This window comes from Rhinolophus hipposideros (assembly GCF_964194185.1).
Source record: "Rhinolophus hipposideros genome assembly, chromosome: 9".
NCBI lineage: Eukaryota > Metazoa > Chordata > Mammalia > Chiroptera > Rhinolophidae > Rhinolophus > Rhinolophus hipposideros.
In genome coordinates, this window is record NC_138055.1 from 8,193,058 (window position 1) to 8,216,824 (window position 23,767).

General features: G+C 56.8%; 1 protein-coding gene across 3 annotated transcripts; it reads left to right on the top strand.

Moving 5' to 3' along the window:
- Positions 1 to 1,332: 1,332 nt before the first annotated feature.
- CBX7 (chromobox 7) lies at positions 1,333 to 21,954 on the top strand. Of its 3 annotated transcripts, XR_013993933.1 has the most exons (7): positions 1,337 to 1,623; positions 3,793 to 3,836; positions 10,556 to 10,621; positions 15,258 to 15,324; positions 18,308 to 18,380; positions 18,733 to 19,976; positions 21,055 to 21,953. XR_013993933.1 is itself a non-coding variant. In XM_081058346.1 (6 exons), the coding sequence occupies exons 1-6, from the start codon at positions 1,555 to 1,557 to the stop codon at positions 18,894 to 18,896; spliced, it is 762 nt and encodes a 253-aa protein (XP_080914472.1). In that variant the 5' UTR covers positions 1,333 to 1,554; the 3' UTR covers positions 18,897 to 21,954. The 3 variants fall into 3 exon arrangements, 2 of the variants coding, with proteins under 2 accessions (XP_080914472.1, XP_080914473.1); XM_081058346.1 differs by having other exon boundaries at positions 1,333 to 1,623; positions 18,029 to 18,380; positions 18,733 to 21,954; XM_081058347.1 differs by having other exon boundaries at positions 18,733 to 21,953.
- Positions 21,955 to 23,767: the final 1,813 nt, after the last annotated feature.

Sequence of the window (23,767 nt, forward strand, 5' to 3'; positions counted from 1 at the left end):
GTTGGAATTTCCTTTAGGGAGGGTCTGCTAGTGACAAAGTCTGTTTCTTCATTTGTAAATGTTGTTACTTCACTTCGTTCTGGCAAGATATTTTCAGTAGGTACAGTTTTTGACAGAAAATTTCCCTGGGTATATAATTCTAAGAAGATGATTCTCTTCTCTCAGAACATTGGATGTATCATTCCTCTGCTTTCTGGCTTCCGTGGCTCCTGATAAAAAGTCAAGTATAAATTTGTCACTTCTTTTTTTTCTGTGTGCCAGACAGAAGCGTTTGGACTTTATTCTGAGAATAGGGAGGGAGTTAGGAAAAGTTTTTAAGCATTAGGGTGACCCGGTCAGATGTGCACTCTGGCAACGTGTGGATACTGGTCGGAGGGACCGGCAACTCAGTGAGACCTTCGCTGCAGTCCAGAGGAAGGACAACGGGTGTGGGGGGGAGGAGGTCAGTGTCAAGACCTGGGAGCATTCGTGGCAGGTGGGAGTCAGAGGGGCACGGACGACCCCGGGTTCCTGGAGCGGAGGAATGGCAGTACCGAGCGGAACTAGAAGGGTGGTCGGGGGTGGGTAGTTACAACGAGTTCACTCGGGGCCTCAATATCCATTCATTCCACAGATAGTTGAACATCTACTTTGTGCTAAGCGCCCAGCGCGGTGCGTGTATATTGAGACTCGGGGTAGCTTGGCAGCAAAATCCGCTCCCGGGGGCACCTTTTTGTCCGCCGAGGCCACACCGGCTGCGTATTACTGCTTGACGGGGACCCTCGAGGCAGCGACCCAGGTGTCTCTGCCTTGCAGCCTGCGGACCGACGGACCGACGGGTGGAACGACGGACGTGGAGGCGCCTGGTCAGCACTGGCCACACGGCGCCGCTCCGGAGCCCAGATCTAGAGAGACCGCGCTGCGGTGACGCCGCGACAGGTGGGGAAACCTTGGCGGTACCCGTCCTGCAGCTCCGGGGTTCGCACCGCGGCCCCGCCTGCTCGTTTGTGGGAGGTGGGGCAGATGGCCTCCCCGCTCTGCCGGTTTCCTCATCTGCCCAACCCGGGCCAGGCCGTTTCCGGCCCATCAGAGTCAACGGGAGGATTTTAAAAACGCGTCTGGGTGGTAGGATTTCGTCCCGGAGCCGAACGGCGCCCGCGCCAAATAAGTTCCGCCGGCCCGCGGCTGGCGTGCGGCGCGCGGCCCCTGGCTGCGGAGCGGGGCGGCACGGGGCCCCGACGGGGCGGGGCTCCAGCGAGGGCGGGGCCGGCGAGAGGCAGGCTAGGCGGCAGGGGCGGGGCCTGCCGGGCGCGAGCCGGGCCCCCGCCCCGCCCACTCCCCGCGCCCTCGCTCGCTCGCTCGCGCGGAGGAAAACGTTGCGCAGGTTCAAAAATGGAACGTCGGCGGCGTGAGGGAGCACGGGGGGGTGTGCGCGCGTGCGCGTGCGCGTGCGCGCCCGGGCGAGGGTGACGGGGACCCCGCCGGCCCTAGCATCGCGCGCCGCAGCCGCGGCCCCGCAGCTCCGCCCCCGGCTTGGCCCGGCCCGGCCCCGGGCCCGCTGACCCGCCGCCCCGCATGGAGCTGTCAGCCATCGGCGAGCAGGTGTTCGCCGTGGAGAGCATCCGGAAGAAGCGCGTGCGGAAGGTGAGGCTGCCGGGGGGCGGCTCCCAAGACCCCTCTGGGGTCTCCTCCGGTTCCCAACACCGTCCCCTCCACGCTGGGGACGCAGGGGGAAGTGGGGCAGGGGGCCCAGGCAGCCCCGCGCTGTTGGGCTCGTCCCCCCAGCCCGTGCCTCAGTTTCCCCCGCCACCGTGTAGGTTGAGGAGAATAAAAGTTGTCGCCCCGGGATGCTGGAGGCAGCCAAGTGCGCCGGAGCTGGAGCTTAGGATCAGTCTGTAGGGATCCTCAACGCCGTCCTTCCTCACCCTCCCCTAACCCTAAATATGGGGAGACTGAGGCCCACGTTGAGGAAACGGTTTCCCTAGTGTGTTAACGTCGAAACTGGGTCTCGAACTCAGGACTCGACTCTCGGTACCAAGACCTTTGAAGTTGGAGGCGGAGCTTTGGAGCAGCTTCCTGCCTCAGAGGTCCAAGTGCCGGACTTCGGCCCTTTCCGATGCTTCCCACACCCCACCTCCATCTTTCTCCCCCTCTGCCAGCGCACACCCCTCCGCTTTCCCGACCCCGGCTCGGCCCCGCCCCGCTGGCCCCGCGACGCCGCCTCCAGCGCCCCCGCCCCCCCGAGGCTCCTCCCCCTCGCGTCCCCTCGCGGCGCTCACGCTGCAGTTGCAGGAGGGCTCTCTGGGCTCGCGCCCCTGCGCCTCCGGGCTGCACCTGGGCGCTCCGCAGCCCTGGGCGTGTGCAGGCACAGTGGGCTCGCCCCAGCCGGAGGCCGGGGAGGGAAGGCCTCGGGGAAGTTCCCCTCCCGGCAGTAACCACCGTCCCCTGCACATCTGCTCCCTGAAGCCCCTCGGGAGGCCCCAGCCAGCTTAGAGGTCAGTGCTTCTCATTTGGCAGAGGCAGAAACTGACGCCCAGGTCGGGGAAGTGCCCTGGTCAAGGTCAACGACAAGTTAGACATGGAAGTAGCGCAGGGGCTCACGTCGGCTAATTGCCAGCTCATCTCCTTTGGAGAGAAAACATTCAGTTCTGGCACCTTCGTCCACGGGTCCAGGTCGAGATGGGCCGTGAGCTTCTTTTCTCCTGCAACGCAGTGGGTTTGAACTCTGTCTTCCTGCTGGGGCTGCCCCTCCTTCTTCTCCCACCCTCCAGAGTTTTAGTTTATCCCACAGAGCCCGGCGCTTTCCGGGTGGTGTAACCCAAGCAGGTTCAGTGATTATCCCTCTTGTACGCGGGGCCTGAGGGTAGTGCCGGAGACGGAGGGGCATCATTCCTTCGGCCATTCATTCAGCATGAATTTAGTGGGGTTGTGTCGTGTGCCGGGCACCGTTCTGAGCGCCCGGGAGGGATATTCCCCTTCCCCGGAGGAGCTGGCATGCTGGCAGAGGAGACACGTAATGAATGGGGACATAAACACAGATGCCTCCCAGTGGGGCTGTGTGCTGTGCAGAAAACACTGTGAGGTGGGCGGGGGGCATTAGAAACGCTGGCCAGAGGTGACGTATCCTGATCTCAAAGTTCCAGTGTGGAGCGGTTTCACCCACTGGATGGGGCTGGACTAGAAACTTTCAAAGGCTCCTGTGAGCTGTGAGGAAGGGAGGAGCCTGGCTCTATTTTCTAACGAGTGGAGGGCTGACCATCATCTCTGAAGGTGGCAGCTGTCAGCCTTCTTGGGGGTCCTACCAGCATCTTTTGGGTTGAGCGTACCAAGATCATTGGCCTGTCACCTCTGGGCCAGAGGCAGCCTCTCCCAGGGAGCGGGCTGGTGGCACTAGAGCCCTAGGGGACACTCACGCGAGGAATCTTCTACGATTTGGAGAGTCTTCTGACCTAAACAGGAAGGAGAGTTATGGTCTTAGCACTGGGCCTCTGGACACTGGGCCTTTGGTGACGCATGCCCCCATGGGGTCTCAGTTTCCCCATGTGTGACGTGAGCTGAACTTCTGTCACAGGAGTCCCGGAGGTGTTTGGGGCCATATACACTCCGGTGCTCCAGTAGGCAGGGTGGTCTGGGTGGTCATGCAGCAACCACAGTTTGGGGGACATCTCTGGGTTGGTGTAGATCTGGTGGGGACATTCCCTGGTCTGTGTGTATGTGTTGGGGGACATCTACCTGCAGAGAGGATTGGTCCTTCCTGTCCTGCGAGCGGTCGTCTCACTGTGTATATCACTGTCTGCTTCTCTTTCTTCCCAGGGTAAAGTCGAATATCTGGTGAAGTGGAAAGGATGGCCCCCAAAGTAAGGTCCTTTGTGTGTGTGTCTGCCTGCCTGTACATCCTTCCATCCACCTTTTGCCCTCTCTCCTGCCTAGCTTTTTAGCTCTGGCCGCTTTAGTAATTGGCTGGCAGGCCTTTCTTAAACCATCTTCTCTGGCTCAGTTGCCCCTCTGCCAGCTGAGGGCTTGGAGCACATGATGGTCAGTGTGGGCCCCAGCTTTCCTTCTCACCTGCTCCCCTCCAGGTTGAGCTCCATCTTCTCCCCTCAGCCTCCCCTCCCCTCCCCTCCTTCTGGCTTTTCCTGGTACCCGGGAGGTGAAGGCCCAGCCTCTTGGCTTCAGAGATGGCTGTTGGCCAGGGGTGGGAGGTGGGGGAAACGGGACAGGACGGGAGGGTGTCCCAAGCCACAGCAAGTACTGTGCTGGGGAGGGGTTTGTGGTGCTGGGTGAGACAAGTGTAGCCAGTGGGGCATGAGTCCTCAGTGCCATAGAACTAGGGACAGAGCCTGAACCCACCTAGTCTTTGGGTAGCACTCTCCAGTCTGCAGAGCAGGGTCCCATACAGCCTTGTGAGGCAGGCAGGGTGGTGGTCTCTAAAGATGAGAAAACGGCTCAGAGAAGCTATGCAGCTTGCCGAGGTCACACAGCAAATGGAAGCAGAGTTGAACTAAGCATCCCTATTTTCAGGTATCTCACCTGTACCTCCTTCCTCAGAGTTGGAGGGTGGGAGCTGAGTCTAGGACCTCTCACAATCGGCTCCACCTCTCCTGTGGACGCCCAATCAGGAACCTTCATACCAACCAATCACCTGCCGGCAGGTCGTGGGGCCTGCCCATTGGTTTGTGAGCGCCCCACCTCCCTGCCCTGCCTCCTAGAGATTGACTCCTGGAATCCCCCTTTGCTCGGAGCCTCTGTGTCTGTGCCAGGGGCTTTCCGCTGGCTTCCTGGTGGTGGGGGGCTGACCTGGTATTGGATTCTGGGAGCATCTTAGGAGCATGGTGGGGAGAGATGGCAGAGGCGAAGATGGCCTATGCTGCCTTGTCTTCCCTCTATGTAAAATGGGTTCAATAGTCCAGACCCTGCTCTCCCCTCATGTGCTCCTTCACCTTGTAGGGGTGAAAGGTTTGGGCACATGTTCAGAGTGACCTGCAGGCATCCTGATGATTGGGGTTGGTGACTGGCCAGCCAGAGAATGCATTTATCCATTCCTCCCGCACCTGCTGCTCCTTCCCAAACACCTGGGGACTGAAGGAGGGTCCCTTCCTCCACTGGGCAGATGAGAGGACTTCTGGCCCGGGTGAAGGGGCAGTAAGAGTGTGGGAGAGCAAGAAAAGGAAGACGCCCAGGGCAGGCAGCAGGCGCACTGTCTCCCGGGGCACTCGCTCCCCCTTAGCTTCTACATCAGAACGCATTGTGTTGGAGTGTGGTCCCTCCTTGAGGGCCTACAAGGCTCTGTTGGCAATTTTTCCTCCTCTGTAGACTCCATCTTTTGAAAGATTTTCATCTCTAAACAGAGGTACTTATCAATTAAAAGTTCCTTCTCCACTTTTATTAATCCCAAATGAATAGGTCTGCCCATCATAGCTTCCATCAGCAGGGAGGGACCTAGCACTCCAGGCGTAGCCCCTGTATGTTTCTGCTGGCCTGAGCCCTGGGGCTCACTTGTTTCTTAACATGCTGAGACCGCCAGATGGGCCGTAATAACTACCTTTTATGACTCCTCTCCCCTACCCAAGAGGGCCTGGGAACCTTGTTTGGCCAGATGACTGGGGGCACCTCTGGCTCCCCCACTCTTTGTTCCTTGGGTTCCTGGCCTGGCTCACAGCTGGACAGCTGTGAGTCCTTAGGCAGGTCCCCAAGATGCTGGGACCTCTGCTTCCTAATTTCCAAACAGGAATAATAAAGCTCCATCACAACGTCGTCGTGAAGATTAGATGATGGCTAGAAAGTACCTGGTGCATTCTCAGCTGACCAAGTACTTAGTAAATGTTTGCTATTAATAGAGTTACACATCTCCGCTTCTAGGTCCCCCCCACCCCCCCAGCCAGGAAAGGGACCTGGGGGAGTCCATTCCTAACAGGAGCTCAAAGTGACCTAGAAATCATTTAGATCAGTCCTCAGATGAGGAAACTGAGGCCCAGAGAGGAGCGGTCATTACAAGAGTATAACTGCCAACCTCGTGCAGTGTGGTCCCCACTTCATGCCATCCACTGTGTCATTCCTCTTCATTTGGGAAAAAACGGAGCTTCAGTTAAAGGAAGAGGCAGGAGATCCAGGACTCCTTTGTAACCCACTTGGTCTTCAATCTCCCCCCCTCAGGGGGCTTGACTTGGGACAGAGGCTGAGAAAGAGGGTGGGGAGTTGGACAGGCCTGTTCCCTGCAGGCCTGGGAGCCTTGGCTAGGGCTGAGCCCACCTCAGTGGGGAAGGGAGTCAGGTTCTCCTGCTTCCCAGCCCCCTCCTGGCCCTTGCCCAGGGAGGCTTCTACTAACAAAAACCATGATTAACAGAAACACTCGTTCTGTGCCAGGCTCCTGTTAAGCTTTTATATGTTTGCCTATTTACCTCCAAGTAGCAGACAAATGACTGCCCTTCCTCCCCAGCAGGTGGGGCAGAGGAGCTATCTTGCTTGTCCTGGAAGGTACAGCAAATGGCACAGGGAGGGGGAGGGGGCATGAGACAGAGGATGTTTAATCATCAGCTACAGGTGCTCTCAGCCCGGCAGAGACCTCAGACACCCCACTGTCATCTCCACCTGCCCAGGACTGCTGTTCCCCCTTTGGGACCACGTTCCTCTGTCCATTCCCACTTGCGAATGCTACCGCATCTTCTGGGGAGGACCACCTCCATGGAGCTTTAGTAATGATATTGTCAGTAGCACAGCAATAACCAGGTTGCCAATCAGTAAGCCCCTTGTAAGCCCCCATGGTCAGGGATTGGCCCGTTTAATTGACTCGTGGCAAGCTATTTTACAGATGGGGAGACAGAAGCGCTCAGAGAGGAGTCCTTGCCCAGGGTCATATAGCTGGGAGGATGTGAGCCGCGGGCGTCTGACCCCAGCACTTGGAGGTGTAGCCCTTTGACACACCGCCAGCTCTGGCAAGGGTGACTGAGCATCTCGCGTGTTGGCCTGATGGCCGGTTCAGTAGGAAGTGCTCAGGCTGTGGAGCCAGACCAGGTTGCCTTTGAACCCTGCTGTATATGTTTATCCACTGTGTGACCCAGGGCAAAGCCCCCAGCCTCTCTGCACCTCCACCTGCCCACCTGTAAACTGAGGCCCTAGCCTCACGCGGCCCTGCCAAGGCCTGCCTGTGACAAGGAGAGGTTCATAGCAGTACCGGGCAGAGGAGGCACTTCCTTCTCTTTCTCCTCTAAGACTAGGTTTGGGGAGCAGCAGCAGAGTCCAGGATTGGAGCCCTGTCAGGTTTTTGCACTGTCTAGACTTTGGAAATTCATTTAACGCTTATTTGCTTTTACCATGTGCCACAATAGACTAAGTGCTTCACATGGCTTAACACATCTAATCGGAACATCAACCCTAAAACACGGACTATTACAGCCCCACTTCACAGATGGGTAAACGGAGGCCACCCTGCAGGCTTGCCCCGAGCCCACTGCCCAGTTCTTATTTTGGACGCGTTTAAATCAGAATGGGGGGCTGGGGCGGGCCCCGCATGACTGAAGCCTGCGCAGACCTAGCTCAGGCAGCGGCGGGGCGCCTGTTTACCCGTCCCGGGGGCGGGGCTGTCGGTCACGTGGCCGTGTTTACCTCAGTCGGCGCGCGTCGTCCCCGCCCCCGCCCCCCATTGGTTGGCCTGCTAATCCGTGTGCGCGCCCGCCTTGCGTGCGCGTGCGTGCGCTGCGCCCGGGCAAGCGGTGGAGGGGCGGGGCGAGCGGGCCGGGCGGAGGGGGCTCTCGGCTCCCACCGAGCGCTCCGTAGCCGCCAGCCGCGCCTGTTCCTTGTGCGCTCCCCACCTCGCCCCCTGATTGCGCCCAGGCTGTGGACCCTGCTGCCTGCGCGCTTCTGTCTTTGTGTCCGGCTGTTCCCGAAGCGGGTTTGCCATCCCTGTAGCATCCCTGATGCCCACTGCGGAGGGGCGCTGCTGGCCTCCATTTTAGGGGCACCCAGGGTGTTAGACAAGTGGTGCAGTCCACCTCCCCTTGACCTCCCCTAGGACGGAGCAGGGCCAGGCCTCCAGCTGCCAAGTCTGACTGTGCTGTTACCTCATCCCCCGATGGACGCCCCAGGCCTGTAACAGTCCCCTCGGAGCCTGCCGCCGCTTTCTGTGCACCCACTGTGTGCCAGGCTGCTGATCAGACACTGAGGACTAGTCAGGCAGGCAGCGCCCCTCTCCTGAGACGTCCCAGTCTGTGGGGAGCCAGATGCGGTGACGTGAGGGACCGGCAGGAGAGAGTGGCCGAGATTCAACTAAGTTCCAACCACAGACTGGCCACTCGCTGGCTCAGTGGCCTTGACGAGATGCTTACCCTCTGAGCCTCAGTGTCTTTATCTGTAAAATGGGGCCACCTACCTCATAAAGGTGTTGGGAGGAAAGGATGGGTCCTTAGTCTGCTCTCCCTCCTTGCTGTTAACTGTGGTGGTGCTGGTGACGCTAAGATAAGGGAGCTGGGGTGCAGAGAAGTGTAGGGACTTGCCAGGAACCACACAGCAGCTACAGCAACAAAAAATGGGCAGGACGGTGGGGAAGTGGGTAGGGCAGAGCAAGGTGGAGACATTTTAACAGCTAGAGAAAGAGGGAGGGTGAGGCAGCAGAAGGAAGAACACAAAATTCCCCTGTCCTTGTATAGTTTCCTCCAGTAGAGGAAACTCAAGGTTCGTTTTGGGGGAGGAGGGTTTGGAGTCTCTGCCAGCCTCTGGTTGCTCATAGTTGGGGCTTTACCCAGACTATAAAAAAACAAACAAACCCAGTTTCACTTTCACCTTTGCTTCAGAGTGAGTGAAACTCTGCAGTGGCTTCTAGAGCTATTCCCAGAGCACCCGGGGGTCCTGCCTGGGCTAGGCGTTGTGGAGAGGGGTTACCATCTGCCCCCCAGGATACCAGCTGGACTCATCAGTAATTGTGGCAGGTGCCAAGTGCAACAGGAAGGTCATAGAGGGGAGAGTTCATCCTGCTGGGAGTGGGACAGCTGGGAGAGGGCGTCAGGGAAAGCTACAGGGACCTGGCTCTTCAAGGATGAGTAGGAGCTCGCTGGAGGGAGGAAAGCACAGCATGTGCACAGGAACAGGGGTGTGACTGTGCCTGCTCAGGCGGGCATGTGGCATTTGGGGAGGGGCCATAAGGTCCTAAGGGCATGCACCTTCATTGCTGAGTTTACAGAGCCCAACACGTCACCTTCACGGAGTAGACGTGCTGCAGTGTCACTGGCGGAAGGAAGAGAGGATGGTCCAGGGGCAGCTCGTTGTTCAGTCTAGACTGGGCCACTGTTAGTTAGGTTTCACAGTCCCGAGACAGTTTGAGATGAAGGTTTTAGCTCAGCTGGCTTGGAGGCCATGGGGGTTGGGGCTCTGCCTAAACTTTCTGCCTCCTGACATCTCCCTACTCGCTGCTCCCCTCCCTTCTTATCCATCAGAGCTGGGTGCAGCCTTGGCCAGAATCATAGTCCGTTGCTTTGGTTTTGTTTGTGCATATACATGTGCACGTGCAGGCGTAATTGTGTGTTCGTATGTAATTTTATATTTGTATGCATGCGCATATATACACACACGTATTTGTTTTAAATTTTGTAATTTGTATTCACTAGCGTGTTTCTGGTGAGTGATACTGGTTTTCCTACTTGTGGGACAGTCGTACACAGTCTGCTTTTAAAATTCAATTATATGAACTAAAAAGTGAGCTGCTTTAAAGGCAAATAGTAAGTGAATGACAGGGCAGGTAGAACCAGGATGGCCGAGCTCTGGAAGTGCTAAGCTGTCTCAGCCCAGGTCTGTCCTCTAGAGGGTGCTCTGTGGTCCGGCAGTGGCAGAAGATCCCCTGGGGAAATGCCAAGGGGACACTGTGCCATTCTGTCACTGGACACTTACTAAATCCTGCTGTGTGCCCAGCCCTGATGCAAGGGCACTTCCAACCTGGCCATGATGGCACAGATGTGCACCAGGGAGGGAGGGAGCACCTCAGCCCGAGCAGTGAAGGCTGTGCTGGGGCTGGGCTTTGAGGAGGGGAGGGACGGAGCAGCACTCTGCACAGAGCACTTCCTGTGTGCCATGCACTGCTCTAAACACTTGGACACATGCATGCATTAAATCAGCACAAGAGTCTTTTACCCAAGGGGAAATCGAGGCACAGAGACACTAAGTAAACTGTTCAGAGTCCTCCAGCTGGCAAGGGCAGAGTTGGGATTTGAACCCAGGCAATAGGGCTCAGAGCCCCTGCCCGTTGCCACACACTCTTGCCTCTTCGAGGAAGGGATTCGGGGACTTAGAGGCCCTGCCCTCTTCCAGGCACCCCATGCTCCTGAGGTGAACGTGGGGTCTCATTGGGAGATGGACACATTTATAGGGTGGTGTGATCAGTGCTTAGAATGAGGGGTGTTCTGGTGTCGGAGCCCCCCAGGAGGCTCCTAGCCTAGTCTGGGTGGTCAGGAACAGCTCCTTGGACTTGGTGACAGTTTCCTGTACCAGGAAGGGGTGAGAGGCTGCAGACAATGGGCCCTGGTGGGGCAGCTGTGGCTGCTGTGAATGCTGTGGGGAGCAGGGCAGCTCTGACCTCGAGTTTCTCTCCCAGGTACAGCACGTGGGAGCCAGAAGAGCACATCCTGGACCCCCGCCTGGTCATGGCCTATGAAGAGAAGTAAGGGGCTCAGCCTGCCACGGGGCTGGGTGACAGGCAGGCTCAGAGGTTTCCCAGGGAGCCTGCTGCTGGCTTGGCTCTGAACGCGGAGCATGGGCGGTCGGGGTCTAGTCTGCAGCTGGGGGAAGGTGGTGGGCACCAGGTCCAGGGCAGCCAAGGCCCCTGGTCCCTTTCCTGTTGCTGAATGATGTGGGCTACTTCCTTCCCCTCCCCAGGCCTCGTGCTCTCTGCTATAAAGTGGGCCACCCCAATAACTCCCGCCGCAACTTCCCCGTAAAGTAGGGTTCCAGTTGCGGTGAAGAATGTAAAAATGCATCCTAGCGATGCGCTGTGTGTGATGGGCAGCAGTATTAATAATGTCCAGGCATGCCCTTGGGGGCAGATCAGCGACGTGCTCCCTGGAGATTCCCTCAGCAGGAGAAGGTGAGTCTGACGCTGCTCAGGAAAGGCCCGGGAGGGGCTGTGGCTTTGGAGCCAGGTTGGCTGAGTTCTGGTCCACTCGCCTGGCCTGCTCCTAGCCGAGTGGCTGGGCACGCCGCCTGGGCCTCAGTCTCCCACATCCACATTTGCCCTTGCTCGGCTGCGATTCACAGATTGGCTAGTCATTGGTTGCTTGTCCAGTGGCCATGAGGGCACTCAGCAGGGAGCCTTTGACATGTCTTTTCTCCTGGTGTGGGGCCCTTTGAGCAGATTCACTTCTGCCTGTGAGCTCAGCATTGCTGACCTCCTGCCAGCAGGCTGCCCACGTCCTGTAGCAATTCCCCAACCACCGACCTCTAGAGTGCGGACCATTTCCTAAAATCGTTTGCCTTGGCTGCTGCCTGCAATGTCCTGCGACAGGGTGGAGGGTCTCATCTGACAGATGGGGAGCCGAGGGGCTTGCCTCACAGCTGGGAAGTCGCCCAACCAGGACTCAGTGTGGGGCTCCTGACTCTGCATCAGTGCCCTTCCTCTGCCACTCCCGCCCTTCTCACCACTTCTCCCTAGGAGGTCTCCTGCTGCAGATGCAAAGACCAGTTCCCACTGTTCCTTCCTTTAAAAGTGAGGGTGTCCTTGCCCCACAGCTTCTTTCTGGTTCCCTAGTGCTTGGTGGTGTCTTGACTAAAAGGGTTGTGACCCTGGAAGAATCCTGCAGAATGTCCTGGAATGTGGTAAGGAGAGCATTGGGCAGGCGTCAAAGGCCTGGACTAGAATCCTAATCCGGCTCTGCCACTCAGCAGCTGTGAGGTGTCAGGCATGGCCTTTCCCTGTCTGGGCCTTAGCTTCCCCATCTGGGAAATGGGGATAACATGCTGGCCTATTGGGGCTTATATGGGGAGCAAAGGTATTTGAAAGCACTTTGTAAACCTGTGAATGTGGGCACACACATGTGAGTATCTTCTGATGGTAATTAGGGGTCAGCTAGTCATTCTTTGATTTGTTCAGCGAGTCTTGATTGAGGTCCTGATATCTGCCAAACACTGTTCTAGGTGCTGGAGACACAGCAGGAACAAAACCAACCAACGTCCCTACACTCTTGTGGCTCCACTCCCAGGGCAGAGCAACGCTATAGAAAGCACACTAGCAAACGCATATCAGCTGTGCTCACTGCTCAGACAGGGTAGGGGACAGGGAGAGGGATGGGTGGGAGTGCTGCTGACCTGGGTGGTAGGTGGTGGTGTTCGACCAAAGGCCTAAATGAAGTGAGGAAATGAGCCAAGTGGGTATTTGAGAAGATCCGGGAAAAGCACAGTGAGTGCAAAGGCCCTGGGGTGAGGACCTGTTTGCGGAGCAGCATGGAGGCAAGTGTGGCTGGGTGTGGCTCTGAGTGTGGTGTGAGCTGGGAAGCTGTGGGAGATGGAGGGGTGGGGACAGCCAGGGGAGGGAGGGGCAGCAGAAGGAAGGAATGGGGGTGGCGCAGCTCAGGGAGGGCTGAGTATGTCCTGGTAGAGGATTGGGGTGATATTTTGAATAAGTCAGAGAAGTCAGTCGTTACGGAACAAATTAGGAGCTCAGAGGCTTGTACAGACCGACAGCTTGACTTCTGGCTGACTCCTCTCAGGCTTGGTGCAAAGGGAGAGATGTCCATTAACACCTGCTTTGCAGGGTTTTAAAGAGACTGGGGAGGGGGCTGGCAAGGAGGCCCTCCTGGGGAGTCCCTGCACACCAGGAGGGGCTGAGAGGGCTCCGGGGCTTGCTGGGGCCACGACCCTGTGGCAGCCTCTGCCCCACAGCCCTGGACAGAAATGGTCAGCGGGTGCAGGCCTGACAGAAACCAGGCCCTGGGTTGGTAAGGACCGCCTGGAGTGGATGCCCCCGCCTCCCTCTCCCGACCGGCCCCTCCCGGTTTACAGGCAGCAAGCGGGGCGCGGGGCTGCAGATTAGAAGCCCAGATCACGAGGCCTGGGCTCCAGGCCGGTCTTGCTGACCCTCACTGGAACCCTAGGCCCAACCCTCCCAAGGTTGGAACCCGGAACTCAGCATTTTCACCAGTGGCGGAAGGTGTCACACTTGGGCATTGTGTGAGTTACCTCACTTCTCTGTGCCTCAGTTTCCACACTATAAAATGAGGATAGTAATAGTGCCTCCCTCGTAGGGTGGTTTGAGGGTAAAGGCTGTAGAGCAGCACTTTGTACCGTGTCCAGTGTATGATGATGATGATAAATGACTTACATAAATATAACAAAAACATTATCATTATTATTATTTTCCCCCAAGGCCCTTACCTTCCGCCCTCTGTTTCCTCCCCCTCTTCTGCTCTTTCCTTTTTCTTTCCTCTTTCTTCTTCCTTTTTATTACTTTAAGCCTTTCTATCCTCCATTTTCGTACATACCAGGGAGCCCTCTTGCTCCTCTCGAGAGCCTTGGTGACCAGCTCCAGAAAAGGACACTGAGGCCGGGAGAGAGGTAGTGACCTGCCTGTGTCTTCCATGGGCCTGGAACGGGGTATCCTGGCACCCAGCAGTGGGTGCTGAGAGAAGATTCTCAGCCTTGAGGGCTTGGGGGGTCTGTCCCTTTGAGCCTCCAGGGGCGGTATCAGAGTACCCTGATGCTTCTTTCAAATGCTGGTTCTGGGGTCCCACAGTAGGTCTGCTGAAGCCAACCCGATAAGGAGAGAGGGCCCTTCACCAGGTGCATTGCCCCCAGATGTCCCTTCCTTTGTCCCTCCTACCCCCTTCTCATCACGTCTCCCCCAGGAGGTCTCCAGTGGCCCTGGAGATTGAGGGTGGGCAGCTGCTGCCTATAGGAAGAACAGCGCAAGCAGCTTCGCGGGGTTTGTGGGTTTAGCTGAGCTCAGATTTGGAGACTGGCCTAAGGTCACACAACCAGTAAGGGGGAAGGAAACAAAAAAACTTCCATGGCTGACGGACTTGGAAAGCAGGGGTGTGTGGGGCCGTACTGCTAGCCAGAAAAGGACCAGGTCCTGGGGCGTGAGGTCTAAAGCACCGCAGCAGGGCTGCAGGTTGGAGTGGACGGCGTGTTTTATACATGACGTTTCGGGGAAGAAAGACGTAAGTTTTGAAAGATTTTACACAGGCTACAGATAAGGGAGGGTGGGAAAAGGTGAAGCAGGGGCACTGCAGAGCGTGTAAGGAAGAAATACACGTATTTGCTGCTTTTGAGTGGTTACAGGCTAGAGTCCTGAAAGTTCATGCGTGTGCGGGACGCGGTGGTGCCTGGTGGCCGTGTCACAGGCGCCTGGAGGTTGATTTAAGGCTCCACCGCATTGGGAATGTGAGCTGGCCCCCAGCTAGTAACAGGCTGACTGCAGTGTCTCTTTCTCCCACTCTCTGGCCCGCTGCAATTTCATTTAGAACATCTCAGAAGTTTTCTCTTGTTAGGGCGAAATCCTGCCCCCATATTCCTGCTGCCGTCCCCGTGGCCTCCGCAGTGAGGCCACAGAAAGCGTGAGCGGAATGAAGTGAAGTGGGCAGGACAAAATGACTGAACTGTCCCACCCCTTCAGGCACAGTTGTTGGCATCTCTGTCGTGATTTCTGGTGTGTGTTGCGTGGGGCTTTGTTTGCGTCCCCAGGTTGTGCCTGTGTGTGTGTGCATTTGGGATGTGGAGAAGCCCCCGAGCAGAGAGCCTGGTATCTCCTAGGGACCCGATACGGGCTAGTTTTTCTCCTGTTCCCTGACGGGACAGGATAGACAAGGGGGAGCCTGTTCTCTCCGCCATCACATAGTGGGGGGAAGAACCATTCCCATTCTCATCAGTTGCTGTGGGACATTCAAGGCAAACTTGATGGACAAGTTTCTGTACAAGAGTGGAAACTGGAATTACATTGGTTTTTGGTGGGGTTGTTCCCAGTGGTGTGTGGAGCAGAGCTGTGCATGACCCTGGAGCCCAGTAAAGAGCCACATATTTTTGGAGTTGTCACGTGAGTCCCACTTCAGCCATTGGGACCAGTGGCTGTGCCCTTGCCTTGTGCTGGCTGGGAAGACCGAGGCCCTGAGAGTTGAATATGTGACCCAGTTGTTGCGGCCTAAAGAGAGCGACAAGGAGGAGCCCCGACTCCAAAATGGGGGTGGGGTGACCTGTGGAAGGTGCCTTCTCTCCCATAGACAGCAAAGGGCGGGGTGGAGCGGGCGCCTTACTTTCCCTTAAATGTCACCAGTGTTTCCTTTTCTTCTGCCATCTGCTTTGCACCTCAGGGAGGAGAGAGACCGAGCGTCGGGGTATAGGAAGAGAGGCCCGAAACCCAAGCGGCTTCTGCTGCAGGTAACCCGCCAGCGTTGGTGCCCACCCACAGGCCCCTTTGCTCATCCCGTCAGCCGGCCCCATCCATGCAGTGGCACAGCTAGTTGAGCTGAAACACCCCCCCTCCTCAGCCCCACGCGGGGTGCTGTGGGCGGGGTACTTATCGGGTAAGGTCCAATGGAAGGAGTTGGGAAAAGTCGGAATATGGGGCTGGTGCCCCAGGAAGATAGCCTCCGGGGGAGGTGCTGTTTGAGGGAGGGTGGATATATGGTGAATGGGCTCCTAGAACTTTGAAAGCTTAGAATCTTGTAAAGGAGCCTCTTTGATGCTCAAAATCCTCAAAGCACAAAATTGTAATATTTGAGTTCCTTAGAGACAAAAACTTTAGAATTGAGGAAACATGGGAGCCTGAAATTTTAGAATTCAAGGAAAAGAGACCCTTGGAATTCTGGAACCATAGCCTTGGAGTTTCCTAGAATCATGTTATTTTCGGTGAGAAGAAACCTCCAGGGCCTCCTTTTCCAATCCTCTGCCACAGGTGGGGTCTAGACTCTGTCATCTGGTTACCCAGGTCTTGGGGGCACTTTGCTGACCTCACCACTGCTTTGCCCTGAAAAGAGGACGGCATCTGAAGTGATGTAGTCCTGTGATTTGAGGCAATTGTGCTCCATGTTGAGCTTCTCTGAGCCTGAGTTTTCTCATCGGGTAGGATCCCCGCTCTCCTTAACTTAGTGAGGCCCTTCCGGGTGTGGAAGCCCAAGGCAGTCTTCTGGTCCACGTGCAGTGTGTCCAGCCTCCTGTCCACTCTGGCCCGTTGATCCCCGGAGGCTTTGGCCAGAATAGATGGGCCTCTCTTCATGCAGTGGGCATGTCCCACGGGCTTGGTGTGAACTGGGTCCCTGGAAGGAGGGTGGCATCTGGCAGACATCTCCACGCTCAGCTCTGTGCTCAGCGCCCCTCACAAATGAACACACTTCACCTGCACAGTTACACCTCTAGGGAAGGGGTATCATCCTCTACTTCTGTGTAATCAATTTCCCCCTAACTAAGCACCTGAAAGCAATAAACACTTGTGATATCACACAGTCTCGGTGGGTCAGGAATTCCGGAGTGCTTTAACTAGTTCTTGAGTGATTCTAGTTTGGGTACAGCCCCGGTGTCGGCCCGGGATCCGCTCATCTGAAGGCTGGACTGGGGCTGGATGATCTGCTTCCAGAGCGCTGCTCACATGCCGGGCGCGTCAGTGCTGGACGTTGACAGGAAGCATGGTTCCTTACCTCGCGGACCTCTCCAGAGGGCTGCTGAGTGGCCTCACAGGACGCCCACTAGCTTTCTGCAGAGTGGGCAGTCCACGAGAGAGAGCGAGGAGGAAGCACAGTGTCTCTCCTGCCCTAGCCTTGGAAGTCCCACCCCGCAGGGCACGACACGACACTCGGGTGTGAATTCCCAGAGGCGGGTGTTGTTGGGGCGCTCTTGGAGGCTGGCTACCAAAGCGTCTTCATCCTTTCACTGATAAAGAAACAAACTCAGGTAGGCTGCAGTTGACCAGGGTCACACAGCTGGATGAAAATCCAGACCGGCCTCTGGTGCTCCTGGATCCCTGTTAGTAGTGGTGGTGCTGTCATGGCGAGGGCGAGGTGGAGAGGAGACAGATGAGTGCGACTGGAAGAATTATGGGAGAGTTTCCTGGGCTTGTGATGGCCTGTGAGCCAGGCTCAAGGAGTGGGTTTTGATAAAGCTGATTATAGGATAAGCCCTCCCAGCATTGCAGTATGTTCCCAGTCCCTTCCCAGTTCAGCACTCCTTCCATCACCATGACAACCCGCACCCCATACCCAGAGATGGGCATTGACAGGTAGGACTGGGGAACGGAGCCTGCACATGTGATCTTTGCTCCCAACTTGAGACATTTGACCTACAGGTCCTATCTGATGGCCTCCCTTTCTTCCTAGGAGTTCTTGGCCTCTGGTGACAGGCAGCAGTAGAAGGTACTGTCCTTGAGGGAGCCAGGCCCTCCCAACATTTTAGCACCAATGGTCTTTGTTGAATTTGTATAAATTTCCCCCAAAAGTCAAGACAAATCCCCAAATTTCAGAACTCCAGCCCTTGAGTGGCGGGAGAATGTTGACAGGAGTGAGGCAGGGCATCAACAGAGGGCCACAGCTCAGGGCGGAGAGTGCCTTGGACGGGCCCAGGGGCGCCTGCAGGCTGCTGGCAGAGCCCCGCGCCACCCGGTGCTGTGTGTCCCCTTGGTGAACTTGCCCCAAGAACCTTCCCATTCCTCTGCCTCACACCATCTCCCTGGCGAGCTGGCTGTCTCAGCTATGGGGGGGGGGGGGTCCTTCAGTGAGAACGGTTTCTCTGATGAAGAATAAGTCCTTAATGTATCTGCTTCCTAAATGCAGGCCTGTGTTTTGTCAGTCAGTTTTGACTTTGTACCTCCTGTACGTCCTTTGCTGTGTACCAAAGGCACGAAAGGCATATGCCTGCGGCCCCCGTGCTCCAGCCCCTGACAGCCCTGGACAGATGAGGCTGCTGTGGGGCTGAGATGAGGGGCAGAGCTGGGCTGGGGCCGGGGCTGGGCAGGGGGTAGGGTGGTGGCTGGCTCTGGGCCATGAAACATGGATGGGTAAGGGCACTCGGGCGGGAGGAACGGCATGAGCAAAGGCGCGGCAGTGGGGGGGAGAGCAGGGCTGACCCGCCGTGCCCTGGCTTGCCCCTGCAGCGGCTGTACAGCATGGACCTGCGGAGCTCCCACAAGGCCAAGGGCAAGGAGAAGCTCTGCTTCTCTCTGACACGCCCGCTCGGCAGCGGGAGCCCCGAGGGGGTGGTCAAGGCAGGGACGCCCGAGCTGGTGGACAAGGGCCCCTTGGTGCCCACCCTGCCCTTCCCGCTCCGCAAGCCGCGCAAGGCCCACAAGTACCTGCGGCTCTCACGCAAGAAGTTCCCGCCCCGCGGGCCCAACCTGGAGAGTCACAGCCATCGACGGGAGCTCTTCCTGCAGGAGTCACCAGCTCAGGATGTTCTGCAGGCGGCCAGCGAGTGGGAGCCTGCTGAGCAGCCCCCCGAAGAGGAGGGTAAGGTGGCCCAGCCCCCCTGGCCCAGGCCCAGAGACCCTCAAAGCTGGAAAGGTCCCTTGAGTCATCAGGTCCAGCTGGCCCAATGCTCAAAGAGGGCATGGGGTGCCTCTGAGGCCACTCAGCCCAGACACAGCCCGTTCTGTAGTCCTGCTCAGGATGAGCTCTGGTCCAGCCGAGAAAGATAAATGTGGCCACCTCCTGTGTGCCCGGCCCTGAGCTAGGCCCTGACCTGGCTGGACACTCGGAGGAGGACCTGGTGTGAGGGGGGGAGTGGTCTGCATGCTGCCACCTATTCCCACCTGCCCCATCTTGTCAGGCCTGGCCTCATCTATCTGTCTTTCTCCCACAGTTGGAGCAGGTGCAGACCTGGCCGAGGGGCCCCCTCCCTGGACACCTGCGCTCCCCACAAGTGAAGTGACAGTGACCGATATCACCGCCAACTCCATCACCGTCACCTTCCGTGAGGCCCAGGCTGCTGAGGGCTTCTTCCGAGACCGCAGTGGGAAGTTCTGAATCACCATTTTTACTTTTCTTAAACTGTTTTCTTTTGGGCTTGGGGTGGGGACTTCCAGAGGTGGGGAGGGGTTGGGAGCGGGATAATTATTTTATTTAAAAAATATGGAACAGGAATGGGGGGAAGATCCTACCAGTCTCCCACCACCCTGCCCCTTTTTCTGGAGTGATGTTTACAGAGAGGCCTCAGGGTCTGTTTTGGGGCTGGGGGTGGGGAGGCCTGGCGCTGCTCTGTCAGTTGGGGTACCATCTCCAGGTCAGGATGGGGACAGAGCCACTCTCCCCTGGACACCTCCATCACCATTCTTCTCTAGAGACACAGCAGCTGGTCCTAGGAAATACAGGAGGATGGGAAGGCCCAAACCCTCCCCCAGCCTTTCTGGTTGATTTTTCCTTTTTCTTTTTTTGTGGGGAGTGGTCTTTATTTTTAACTTTGCACTCCAGCTTTCGGTGGGCTTGGAGGCTGCCTTTGATCAGGAGTGAGGGTCGGAGAGCAGGGGCAGGAGGAAGTTGGAGATAGGGGTGGTGTGTCCTGTGTGTCAGAAAGCCTTCAGAGCGGTCCCTGCCTTTCCCTGGTTGCGGGGAGGGGAGCGGCTGACAGCAGAGCCCCTTCTGCTGAGAGGTCCACCTCATCCCCCATCACGGGCCTGTGAGAAGCATTCGCGTTCACGCGTAGCCACACAAGTGTGCACATGCACACTGCCCCTCCCGCCCTCGTGAGTGTGTGTTCGTGTCTGCAGACATGTGCAGCGGGCCTTGCAAACCTCCTGTTTAGAGACCTTGATCAGGTGAATGTGGGGTGATTCACAGTACAGAAGAACTTGCCACGGGCACCCCACATGCACCCCATCTTGCACGACCCATGACGTGACAGAATCTAGCCCTACACCAGTTGCTGGAAGCTGTCGGCAGGAGTCTTGCCGTGGGCAAGATGGCCTCCAACGCTCCACGCACACAGATGTGGCTTTGCGGCTTCGCCTGGTCAGCCGCAGGTGTGCAAGCGTCTGTGCAGATGTGCGGGGCTCTGAGGCACTTGGGCCCTGTGCTTCCTCCCTGAGGGGCTCTTGTTCTCTGACTCAGGTGACTTTTCAGCCCTTCCCACTCCCTTCTTTTTCTGCCTTCCCCTCCAACTCAGCCATGTTGGGTATCGGTGTGGGTGGTCAGGGAGGGAGGGGTGTCCCACCTTCTCAGGGCAGTCTTGACTCCTGACACACTTCCTCATGTCCTGTGTCCCCTCCCCACCCACCCTAGACGCTGCAGCTGGGGCTGGCCTTGTTGTCCTGTGGGGGACCTCTGCCATGTCTTCCTGTGGTCAGGCTGCAGTGGATGGGGGGTCAGGCTGTCCATAAGCCCTGCCCCATGCACCCGGCAAAGGGCTGTGTCTGCCAGGAGGAAGGGGCACTCATTTTCTAGTTTGCACAAACTTGCCCTGTGGACTAGTAGCTCCCCCAGCAATGAGGAATGACTCTTCCCCTATCCCAGCTCTGTAAGGGAGAAAAAGCCACATTGTGGGGTGCACCAGGGGAGCACGTATAAAAGGCTGACTCCCTCTACCCTTTGCCATTGCTGCCCACCCTCCCCCAGGGCTGTTCCCCCACTCCCTGTGTCCTGAGGAAGTCAGCAGAATCCCTGCTCAGGCAAGGATAGGCCATTCTTCTCCCAGACCCCTTCTCCCTGAGTTCCCAAACCAAAGACAGCCTGCATCCCCCTTTCTGTTTTGGGTGCCCTGCTGGCAAGATTCCCAAATTCCTGGTCTCTTTCCCCTTCCTCCTTCATCCTTCGCTGTCCAGGGTCAATTCAGTGCTTCCATTGGGGGACGGATGATCCCCTCCTGGGCGACTTCTCTCACCCCTAGCCTGGGGAGTTGAATGGGAGTAGTGGGAGTGGGTCAGGGAAAGGAAGCCCCACCCGCACACCTCTGAGACCCGGGGAGGGGAAGCGCAGCTGGAGTTGGGGACTCTCCCAGGACCCGGCTCCTGGCAGAGGTGAGGGCGCTGGAGGGTGGGTAGGCAGGGGGGCCTCTTTCTAACTGAACGCTGTTGGCTCCTGGCTTTGGGACTTGGCTGGCAGCTTCCAATAGAAGTCAAACTCCCTATCCCCCTGGGGACACAGAAAAAACGCTTCCTGCCTCATGGGCACTTTCATGTGCAATTTGCAGGATTGGGGTTTGGAGGGCTCTTTGGTGGAATGAGGCAGCTGTTTCTCTGTCGGCAGCAACAGAACACTTCTCGTCTGGTCCTCAGCCCTTTGCAGCTCACCAGCCAGGCCTGTGTCTCAGGGAGGGCTGAACCCAGCAGGAGCGGCTCCCTGGGGGAAGGGCTGTGGCTCTTAGGACCCTTCCTGCACTGACCAGGACAGAGACCTCTAGGAGGGGTTCCGTGTGTGGCGTGCAGGCCTCCTCCCAGCCCTGAGTGTCCCCACTGGGCTGCCTGGCCTGAGGGGGCACGGCGAATGCTGACCTCCTACCCCACGCCCCCACCACCCGGAAGGCCAGTACACTCGTGGGTCGGGCCTTAGAAACGTCGGACCACCTGCCTCTCCTCTCCCCAGCCCCCACCTGTTCGAATGTAGACCCCAGTCGGTACTTTTCTTTTGCTGTGGGATCGGACAGAGAATGTTCTCCACCGCTGGCAAGGCCGCTCAGTGCAGCAGCCGAGCCTGCGGGCAGAGCAGGGTCATTGCCCCCTGGGTCCCATTGCCAACTTCCTCCTCCCCTGCCGGAGGAAGGCGCTATGCTTCTGTAAGGTGGTGTAGCTTTCGCTTTATAAGTGGCCAGCCTGGCCTCCAGGTCTCAGCACAAGGACGCTTCCTTTGCACAGAATGAGCGGTGAGCTTTGTTCAGACGAAATGAATGTATTTGGGAGGGGTTGGGCATGAATTGACCCCTGCGCATGCCTTTTCTGAGTGGGGGTGTGCTGGGGAGAGCCAGAGTGGATGCAGAGCTCGGTTTTATTTTTGTACTGATATTGGTAAGAGACTGTATAGCATCTATTTATTTAGATGATTTATCTGGTAAATGAGGCAAAAAAATATTAAAAATACATTAAAGATGATTTTAAAAAAAGCTCTTGGGCATCCCATTCCTCCTTTGGATGGCGTCACGCAGCTCTGCTGAGGAAGGAGTTCCAGGCTGCAGGGTTCAGCCTGGGGTTTGGTTCCAGGTCTGCCGGGTACTGACCATGACCTTGGGCAGGTCATTCAGTTTTTTGTGTCCTCCAGGAGTCGAGTAAGATTAATTCGGTGATGGGTGGGAAATGGTTGAAACCAGAGTGTGGATGGATGCATGGCCACCGTGGGGGTCAGGGCTCAGGGGAGAGGAGGAATGGGGGTGGTGCTTCTGCCCCCTTATAGTTCCTGCACTGTCCGGGCCCTCCGGCTGGCAGCTCCTAGATAAATGCCTTTAGAAAGTGGGGGACTTAGCATGCCTTGTCCTCAGCTGTGAGCCTTGACCCTAATTCTGGGTCCCCAAGAAAAGTCCCATCGGCACCCTGGTACAAATGTCCATCCTGACGCTCGGGCACTGCACCTTCTTGTATGGGTGGGGACAAATACTTAGGCTATGGTTAGCTATTCAAGTCTGCATAGCTAGGATGTAGTGAGCCAGGAATTTGAACCCGTGACTCACTACAGTAGCCCCCTTTGTCCACAGTTTCATTTTCCATGGTTTCAGTTACCCGCAGATGATGACAGTCCAAAAATATTAAATGGAAACTTACAGAAATAAACAATTCATAAGTTTTGTGCGCCTTTCTGAGAAGCGGCGTGGTGAAATCTTGTGCCTTCCCTCCCCAAACTGCCCAGGATGTGAATCATCCCTTTGTCTAATGTCTCCACCCTGTATAAGCGACCCCCCCTCCCGGCCCCACCGGTGGTCACTTAGTAGCTGTCTCCGTTAGTGTCCAGAGGCCACCACGGGGTGTGGCCCCAGCAAGCCCTCAGCAAAGCAGGTGTTAATGAACATCACTCCCTTTTGGCCAAGAATGAGAGAAGGAATAAGCCAGAAGTCCTAATTTGTTCTTAACTATTGACTTCAAAGTATCACCTCAGCCCTCCCTGAGCTGCGCCACCCCCATTCCTTCCTTCTGCTGCCCCTCCCTCCCCTGGCTGTCCCCACCCCTCCATCTCCCACAGCTTCCCAGCTCACACCACACTCAGAGCCACACTCGGCCACACTTGCCTCCATGCTGCTCCGCAAACAGGTCCTTACCCCAGGGCCTTTGCACTCACTGCTTTACCGGGATCTTCTCAAATACCCACTGGGCAGGCTGTGCTTTCTCTGAAGGCTCTAGGGGGAATCTTTTCCTGTGTCTGCTGCAGGTGGGGGCTTTTTCCCTCTGGTGTTGCCCACAGTCCTTGGCTTATAAAACATCTCTCCAACCTCATCTTCACGTGGGCTTCTCCCTGTGAGCCTGCGTCTGTGTGTCTCTTCTTATAAGGACGCCAGACGTATTAGATTACGGGTCCACCCACTTCAGTATAACCTCACCTTAACTAATTACCTCTGCAAGGACCCTATTTCTAAACAAGGCCACATTCTGGAAAGGTTCTGGGAAGGATATGAATTTGGGGTGGGGGGAGATACTATTCCAACCCAGGACATACACATTTCACATTTACTATTAAAAACTTTCTCACCTGTGTGGTAGAGACTGCTAATTGTCCCACTCTATTAATTCTCCTTATTTCAGAATGTATAACCCCTGCTTTTTAGCAAGCTCTATAGCCATCCAAAATAAAGGCTACATTTCCCAGACTCCTTTGCTGCTAGGTGTGGCCAAGTGACTAAGTCCTGGTCAGGGAGGTATGAACATAAGTGCCATATGGCAGCTTCTGGGACTCTCCCTTAGGAGGCAGCCAGCTTGGTCGTCTGC

Excerpts from the sequence above, each read along its gene's own strand:
- CBX7 (XM_081058346.1), top strand. The coding sequence starts at position 1,555 with ATGGAGCTGTCAGCCATCGGCGAGCAGGTGTTCGCCGTGGAGAGCATC. Across the intron at positions 15,325-18,028 it reads CCAAGCGGCTTCTGCTGCAG|CGGCTGTACAGCATGGACCT; the intron begins GTAACCCGCCAG and ends TTGCCCCTGCAG. Across the intron at positions 18,381-18,732 it reads GCAGCCCCCCGAAGAGGAGG|TTGGAGCAGGTGCAGACCTG; the intron begins GTAAGGTGGCCC and ends TTTCTCCCACAG.